The sequence below is a fragment of the Sapajus apella genome, unplaced genomic scaffold (genome assembly GCF_009761245.1).
Source record: "Sapajus apella isolate SASKATOON/1434 unplaced genomic scaffold, GSC_monkey_1.0 scaffold95, whole genome shotgun sequence".
Lineage (NCBI taxonomy): Eukaryota > Metazoa > Chordata > Mammalia > Primates > Cebidae > Sapajus > Sapajus apella.
Genome location: NW_022437035.1, coordinates 1,219,668 through 1,228,213, shown reverse-complemented (window position 1 = coordinate 1,228,213; position 8,546 = coordinate 1,219,668). Strand labels below are relative to the sequence as shown.

The 8,546-nt window shown below is 51.6% G+C and overlaps 1 protein-coding gene across 3 annotated transcripts; it reads left to right on the top strand.

Annotated features, from left to right (window-relative positions):
• Positions 1-3,919: 3,919 nt before the first annotated feature.
• On the top strand, positions 3,920-7,481 carry DDT (D-dopachrome tautomerase). 3 transcript variants are annotated; one of them, XR_004262247.1, is made up of 4 exons: positions 4,002-4,192; positions 4,544-4,719; positions 5,386-5,481; positions 7,215-7,481. XR_004262247.1 is itself a non-coding variant. In XM_032256657.1 (3 exons), the coding sequence occupies exons 1-3, from the start codon at positions 4,085-4,087 to the stop codon at positions 7,285-7,287; spliced, it is 357 nt and encodes a 118-aa protein (XP_032112548.1). In that variant the 5' UTR covers positions 3,920-4,084; the 3' UTR covers positions 7,288-7,481. The 3 variants fall into 3 exon arrangements, 2 of the variants coding, with proteins under 2 accessions (XP_032112548.1, XP_032112549.1); XM_032256657.1 differs by lacking the exon at positions 5,386-5,481 and having other exon boundaries at positions 3,920-4,192; XM_032256658.1 differs by lacking the exon at positions 7,215-7,481 and having other exon boundaries at positions 5,325-5,414.
• Positions 7,482-8,546: the final 1,065 nt, after the last annotated feature.

Sequence of the window (8,546 nt, the reverse complement as noted above, 5' to 3'; positions counted from 1 at the left end):
TTTGAGAGCTGTTATCCCACCTCCTTGCTTGGTGCCCTGTGAATAAGCCTTTTCTCTTTTGCAAAACTCATGTCACGGTGATTAACTTACTGTGTGTGGGCAGAATGGACCTGGTCCTGGCCAGTAACACCTGCAAGGCTTTCTGGGAGTCTGCACTGCCAAGACAGCACTGAGCAAAGGTTGGGAGCGGTCTGTCTAAATGACTTTTCTCTTTTTTCCAGGCTGGGCATAGTTTCTCATGCCTGTAATCCCAACACTTTGGGAGGCCAAGGCAGGCAGATCACTTGAGGGCAGGAGTTCAAGACCAGGTTGGCCAACGTGGTAAAACCCTGTCTCTACTAAAAATACAAAAATTAGCTGAGCATGGTGGCATACGCCTGAAATCCCAGCTACTCAGGTGGCTGAGGCACGAGAATCGCTTGAGCCTGGGAGGCAGAGGTTGCAGTGAACCCCGAGATTTTGCCATTGCACTCCAGCCTGGGTGACAGAGGCTCAGTCTCAAAAAAACAAACAAAAAATATCATTTTATTTTTTTTCTATAAATTAACAAATACAACCTCTTGTGAGTTGTTGATGTGAGTCAGACCCAAAGAAAATGATAAATCCTGAAATGTGGACCAAATTAGTTGGGTTTTTTTTTTTAGACCAAGTTTCCCTCTTGTAGCCCAAGCTGGAGTGCAATGGCGCAATCTCGGCTCACTGCAACCTCTGCCTCCCGGTCTCAAGCGATTCTCCTACCTCAGCCTCCCGAATGGCTGGGATTACAGGTTCATGCCACCAGTCCCAACTAATTTTTGTATTTTCAGTAGAGACAGGGTTTCACCATGTTAGCCAAGGTAGTCTTGAACTCCTGACCTCTAGTGATCTGCCCACCTCGACCTCCCAAAGTGCTGTGATTACAGGCGTGAGCCACTACTCCCGGCCCCAAATTAGGTTTTGAACTTGGAAGACAGGCTGAGCCCTGGGCCAGAGTCCTGACAGCTCCTCCTTGGGCCTCTGACTGAAGGCACCCAGAGGTGAGGATAAGGCAGCCATTGCCTTCACTGAGTGTCTACCTCCTTTCAAAACTTTAACATGAATATCTGAATTTCTCATCTTTCCTTAATCTTTTTTTTTCCAGTTAAAAATTGTTAGGCCGGGCGCGGTGGCTCACGCCTGTAATCCCAGCACTTTGGGAGGCCGAAGCGGGTGGATCACGAGGTCAAGAGATCGAGACCATCCTGGTCAACATGGGGAAACCCCGTCTCTACTAAAAATACAAAAAATCAGCTGGGCATGGTGGCGCATGCCTGTAATCCCAGCTACTCAGGAGGCTGAGGCAGGGGAATTGCCTGAACCCAGGATGTGGAGGTTGCGGTGAGCCGAGATTGCGCCATTGCACTCCAGCCTGGGTAACATGAGTGAAACTCCGTCTCAAAACAAAAAAAAAATTTTGTTATGACTGGCCAGCTGTCATGGCTTCCATCTGTAATCCCAGCACTTTGGGAGGTAGAGGTGGGAGGCTCTGTGTCACAGTTCCCTCCGGATATCATGTCTGCATTCCTTTTGTCTCCTACCCCATCCCATTCCAGCTTCCACGAGACCTTTGGAAAGAGCTTTAGCAAACACTTATTTGACCCTGTCCTTGTGTGAAGCTTTTTATGATTCCTCACTGGCCAGAGGCTAAAGTACGACTCATCGAACTTTGTTTTCCAAGCCTTACCCCCACTCCTCCAGGCTGCCTCTTCTACCTGCACACTTTTAGACCCCTCTTTGGGCTCCCACCTTGGCCCCTTGGCTTCTGCTCATGCTGTTCCTGCCTCATCTTCTTTGCCTGGTGCCCTTCCTGGTCTTTTGGCATTTGGCAAAATGAGACTTCCTCTCCAGTGAGACTTCCCTGACCACCCCAGGCCTGCTCCAGGTCAGGTGATCTCTCTGAGCATCTCGGCCCCAGTGCTTCCCTTCGGGGGAATGCCCACTGGATTGAGCATGTATCATAGATGAGAGGGGATCTGGTGAAAAGATGTCTGAATCAGGATCAGCCTTGGTCTCTGTGGGAAGTAAAAGTTCCTCTTCAAAATTTCCTTTCTTGTTAAAGAATAAATCATGAGTATGCTAATAACTCTTTGTTAAGCCCTATCCTATGTACCTGTTAGACATGCTTATAGGCACATAGTACATTCTATCTCCTTGTTCTTTAGCCAGAATAGCCGTGCTAGACGTGCCCACAGGCACGTCCCAGCTCACAGCCCATGCCCCTTCCTTATTTGAACTTCTCCATTGCTTTTACCTGTTTAGGTAAGTTTGAAGTTGTTAGCCAATCGGGTTATTTAAATAGTGAGGTCTGGCCCCAGCCAATGGGGATTGAACACAGCAGTAAGGACAACCCCAAATGCGTAAGGGATAAATGTCTGCTTTTCCTTTGTTTGTTGTACTCTCATGGAAGGTGGCTAGCAAGGCTACCCTTCCTGCAGTGCAGGAAGTAAAAATTGCTTTGCTGAGAAGTCCCTCGTCTCGGTGTTGATTTTTCTTTGCCGCACCGAGCGTCTGTTTTCAACAGTCTCCTAGGTCGGTCTCCTCACTCTGTAGTGATGCTGTATCCCACAGGTGGTGTACAGGGCTGGTTCATGAACCTCCTTGCAGGAAGGGAAGTGCCTGGGTATTTCCTGGCCCTCTCCCATGCCTCCTCATAACCTTGATCCCTGTCTTCTCTACACCCCACTCCCTGAAAACTGGCTTGTCCATGCCCCACACCTGGTCTCAAACTTGTCACCTGTCCCTGCCCTCTTCCCTCAGGACTGTCATATTTTCCTGTCGTGTGTCTCAGACCTTCTGATATCTGAGTCATCTAATAAACAAACCGCTAATAATACAAGATCATGACAGACAGAGACTCTTGGTCGGCCTGACTTTCAGTGGAGACTCCTTTAAGTATGCACACTTATACAGAATTTTATACGTGTGGTTGAAATTGTACATATAAACCTACACTTTTTTTCTTTCATGTTTTGGGGGCATGGGGGAGCCTGGGTCTCACTCTGTCATCTAGGGTGGAGTGCAGTGGCATATTCATAGCTCACTGAAGCTTCGATCTCCTGGGCTCAAGCGATCTGCCTGCCTCAGCTGCCCAGGCACAGACCATGGCACGGCACTTGTAATTTTTTTTTTTGTTTTTTTTTTTTAATAAAGAAGGGAATCTTGCTATGTTGCCTAGCCTGGTCTTGAATTCCTGAGCTCAAGCAATCCTCCCTTCTTGGCCTCCCAAAGTGCTGAGATTACAGGTGTCAGCTACTTTGCCTGGCTACAATTTCAGTCGTATTTACAATGTACAATTCAAGTGATTTTGCCACACTGACCACACTCATGTTTAAGCCACATCAACAGATTTCCATGTTTTAAATAACATATCTTGCCACCCTCTGGTGGATAGTGGCTCACCACCGGCTCAAGAGGCTACACAGGCAGTCAGTGTGGACCAGCTGGGGATGGGGAAAGTCGAGAATCCAAAGGTCACTGCCCAGCCCCACCAGAGCCCGCACGTGTAATTAGATCTCGTGATTGCCCAAGAGAAGCACAGATTTCCATAGGGAACATAAAATTGCCTGACTTTGAAATAGTGGCAAATCAATCAAAAATACTTTTAAGCTCCCGTTGCATTGATTATTAGGGTCGAGACTGGGGAAGACTCCTATAGGCGCGTGTGTGTCTGTGTGTGTTTGGGATGTTCAGACCTCTAATTGGGCTAGGAACCAGGCGACCACAACGCGGAAAGCTTGAGGAGAGGGAAATCTACCCGGCGCTGACCAGGTGGGTCCAGGAAGGGACCAGGTGGGGCCACGACGCAGTGAAAGACTTGTAGTGGGTGGGGCTACACTTAGTGTGTGGGGGGGGTTCAATGGGACTTCCGGAAATCTGGGCCGACACACGTGACTTTTGTTTGCGGAAGCGGGATGTACCCTAGGCAGCCAATCGGGGAGCGCCGAGTCTCTGTCCAGCCAATAAGAATCCAGGTTGCTGCGGCGCCACGCCCCTGCGCCGGGTCCGCGACGCTTGGGTACTCCGAGATTTTTCTCCGCCCGAGTTGGTTTCGTTCACTCTGCCCGCCATGCCGTTCCTAGAGCTGGACACGAATTTACCCGCCAACCGAGTGCCCGCGGGGCTGGAGAAACGGCTCTGCGCCGCCGCTGCCTCCATCTTGGGCAAACCTGCGGACGTGAGCGTGGGGCGGGCAGCACCGGGTGAGGGGAGGTTGGCGGGCCAGGGGTCCGGGCCTGTCCCTGACCGCGACCCCGTCCCATGTCTCTAGGGACCACACCCCCTCTCATTCCTCACGCCAAGCTCGGACTTTACGTCCTCCACCATCCCGCTGCTCCCCCTCCGCAAGGCTTTCCCTAGTCGCCCTCCCCAGTCATGACCCGGACATGACCTCCAGGGACCTCCGCCTGTACCGGGATTCCTGACCCCGCAAACACTGCGCGTTTCGGCTTTTGTGCGCTCGGGTCCGGTCCCCAGCGGTAGCCCGGCCCGCCCCAGCTTCGGGCAAAACTTTCCGTGTCTCCCTCAGCGCGTGAACGTGACGATGCGGCCGGGCCTGGCCATGGTGCTGCACGGGTCCACCGAGCCCTGCGCGCAGCTGTCCGTCTCCTCTATCGGCGTCGTGGGCACCGCCGAGGACAACCGCAGCCACAGCGCTCACTTCTTTGAGTTTCTCACCAAGGAGCTAGCTCTGGACCAGGACCGGTGCGTAGGGGCAGTAGGGGATCCGTTTGGGACTACCGCAGACTGGAGTCAGTGATCCTGCCTCAGGGGGAAAATCCCGTTTCTTGCCCTGCCCAGTAGGGACACATCGGGGCGTGAGGCCCCTCACCTGAGGTTTGTGAAGAAATGAACCTCAGGGTCCTTATCGTAGGACCATCTTCAAAGTGCAGTGCGGGCAGGATTGAATGAATTCCTGGCTCTGCTCCTCAATGTTTAAGTCTGTGAATGGGGAAGGCTCTTTTAACTATTCCCTAGAGGCATTGCAAGGGTCATAGGGGATTGTCTGTCCTGTATCTGCCTTGGCGAGTGGCAGGGTAGGTACACCTGGCTGAAGAGTGATTTTCCAGAACTTTTTCCAGAAAAATGAGCCAGGCTGGTCAGAAGGAATTCTGGGTATGTTCTGAGGTTATGTCCTTTGGACCTATGTCCCAACCAGGTTCCAGGTGAGGTTCACGGGGACTCAGAGTAGTGAAAGAGCATTGGCCTGGATGTCTAGACGTCTGCTTTGGGTCCTGCATAGCTGGGGGACCCCAGACAAACTTGGAAATGAACCATCTCGTTAGCAACCTCCTCTTCTGTGAAAACAGGGAAATGGCGTCCCTCCCCCGCAAGAAGCCTCTACAACCCAAACCTGTCGTTCTGTGACAGAGTTAAAATTTTCCTCTTGGGTAAAAGATATTCTTGAGCCACGTCCATGCCTCTGAGGAAGTAAGGGCATGAGGAGCTTGAAAGGACACTGGCCAGGTACGGTGGCTAATGCCTGTAATCCCCACACTTTGGGAGGCCAAGGCGGGAGGTTCACTTGACCCAGGAGTTGGAGACCAGTCTGGGTAACATAGTGAGACGCCGTCCTCCCAGAAAATGTTTAAAATTAGCCAGACATGGTGGTGTGCACCTGTAGTCCCACTTACTTGGGAGGCTGAGGTGGGAGGATGGCTTCAGCCCAAGAGGTTGAGGCTGCAGTGAGCTGTGATTGCGACATTGCACCCCAGCCTGGGTGGCAGTGAGACCCTGTCTCAAAAAAAAAAAAAAGAAAAACACCTTCTGGAGTGGAGACTTTGTTAGTCCATGAAGGCCGATGAAGTATGGCTGAACCTGATGTGTCCTCTCTCAAGCTCTAGAGAAATAATAGCCAGCCCTCTGTATCACTGGGTTCCGTAGCTGTAGGTTCAAACAACCATGGATTGAAATATCAAAGAAAAAAATGGGTAGTTGCATCTATACTGAGAATATGTACAGACTTTTTCCTTGTCACTATTCCCTAAACAATACAACTAGTACATACATTCGATTAGGTATTGTAGGTAACCCAGAGATGATTTAAAGGATGTGAGAGGATGTGTGTAGGTTATATGCAAATATTACACCATGTTACGTAAGGGACTTGAACACGTGTCGATTTTGGTATCCTCTGGGGATCCTAGAACAAGTACCCCATGGATACTGAGGGAAAACTGTTATTCTAAGAACAAGTATTAAAAATGCTTACCATGGGCCGGGCGCGGTGGCTCATGCCTGTAATCCCAGCACTTTGGGAGGCCGAGGCGGGTGGATCACGAGGTCAAGAGATCGAGACCATCCTGGTCAACATGGTGAAACCCCGTCTCTACTAAAAATACAAAACATTAGCTGGGCATGGTGGCGCATGCCTGTAATCCCAGCTACTCAGGAGGCTGAGGCAGGAGAATTGCCTGAACCCGGGAGGCGGAGGTTGCGGTGAGCCGAGATCCTGCCATTGCACTCCAGCCTGGGTAACATGAGTGAAACTCTGTCTCAAAAGAAAAAAAAAAAAAAAAAAAAGAAATGCTTACCATGTGCTGGGTGCCTTACAGGTACTTTACACTCATGAGCCCGTTCCATCCTTACTGTCCCTGTCCACACTATCTTTGCTCAGACAAGACATGCTATCCCCATGAGGTAGATATCTCCATTAGGCCAGTTTTATAATGGGAAGACGGAGGCTATTCATACTCCCCCTGCCCCCAGCCAGGCTATCCCAAGCTCTGGTACTTCTTGCTGGAATCTTGCTGTCACCTCTGAGAAGGTCATGTTCACTTATGGCACGGGCATTAGTGGCTGGGGTTGGCGGGGGGTCACTCTGTGCCCAGGCTTTGAGAAAACAGGTGGCTGAGGCGTGTGCCTGTAGAGAGCCTGCAGTTAGGAGGAGGCAGGCTGCCTCTGAGCCCATACCCAGACTGATGGAGATGATGGAGTGTACAGTAATCACACTGAGGCCGCTGCTGAGTGTCTGTCCTAGGTGGGCCATGCTGGTGTACAGCCCCCATCCCACAACTGAGTGTCCCACTGCCCTGCTGGAGGCTGGGGGAAGATCACTACTGGGATGAGTAGACTTGCAAAATGTGTGGTGGGCTGAGGCAGACTGTCGTGGGTACCCACAGTTGGGAGTACCTGACAGGGGTCTTGTAAGGTGTGGTGTTAACCAAGGGGCTGATAATATCTTTTTCTGTCTCCTGAAGGATAGTTATCCGCTTTTTTCCCCTGGAGCCCTGGCAGATTGGCAAGAAAGGGACGGTCATGACTTTTTTATGATTGGCATGGAGGGATCCAGCATGGAGGGATCCAGGGCATCTCTGAGCTGGCTGCCCCTTCCAGGGAGACCTCTTGGCAGAGTGAGGGCCTGGTGATACCAGCTTCGGATAATCCTGCATGCAGCATTCCTGTGATCACATAATCCTCTTCTTCATCTTTATACGAAATAAATGAAGAGAGCTTCCTTGTTCAAACATGACTTCTTACCTCCTATTATCCCTCCTGGGCATCCTGGGCCACCATGGGCAGCAGGGCTGGGGGATAAAGAGACCGTATGGAACCTGGAGAGGGATGTTTTCCATCTTCAGGGCTGCTGTCTGCTATGTTTAGACTGCTCAGATCTGGGTGTGGAAGCCTCAGCCTGGAGGCTCTGCTGTCTACACCCATGTGCAGGCCTTTGGGAAGATGTGGGCAGCTGGTCCAGCTGGGGCCTTCCTGCAGACTGCTGACCTGAGCTCCTGTCCTCAGCCCCCAAATGGGACCAGAGCTCTGTTCTCCTGAAGCCTACTCCCTCCTTGACTGGCTGGGTGGCCTGCTAATCTCCTCTCCCCTTTGCCCCACCTCTGTGGAGTGTGGGCAGGAATTGCCTGTGTCCCTTTGGGGTTGGTCACCGGTTTTCCAAAAGGCAGGGTCCCCCGTCTGCCCCTCATCCTCCTCCACAGGGTTGCAAGTTCTGACTCCCACCCTTTGGCAAGGCTCCAGCCCTCCTAGCCGGCATCATCCCTTCCTGGCAGTAGCAATGGCTTTCGCAACCTTTCAGCCCAAGGGCCCCCTGGCCAGGAGGAAGGCCGAGAGGACACACGGCAGGCCTGTAAGGTTTCCTGTGTCTTTTCTCCTGTTGCACCTGTGCCTCACTTACACTCACACACTCAGACACACAACCACATACATTCGCGCACACATCCTCCCACGTCCACAGTCACATGATAGTCACATTCACACACACACACACACACACACACCCCCAGATACAAAAGCATACCATTTACTCACATCCATAGTCACACGGTTCATACACGCGCAGTTTACTGACATTCACACACACGTACCACACACAGGCAATTCAGTCACATGGCCAAAAGCCAGTCCTCACCTTGCTATGGTTCCCTTCCCAGTGTTGCCTCAGCCTTTGGCCCTCAGTTTCCCCTTCCCATGCCTGGACTGCTGGAGAGTCTTGAACACACCCCCATCTCATGCCTCCAGCACTCGCCCAAGCCCTTCCCTCTGCCAAGAGCACTAAGTGGAATTCAGGGTCACTT

Excerpts from the sequence above, each read along its gene's own strand:
- DDT (XM_032256657.1), top strand. The coding sequence starts at position 4,085 with ATGCCGTTCCTAGAGCTGGACACGAATTTACCCGCCAACCGAGTGCCC. Across the intron at positions 4,193-4,543 it reads TCTTGGGCAAACCTGCGGAC|CGCGTGAACGTGACGATGCG; the intron begins GTGAGCGTGGGG and ends TGTCTCCCTCAG. Across the intron at positions 4,720-7,214 it reads CTAGCTCTGGACCAGGACCG|GATAGTTATCCGCTTTTTTC; the intron begins GTGCGTAGGGGC and ends TGTCTCCTGAAG.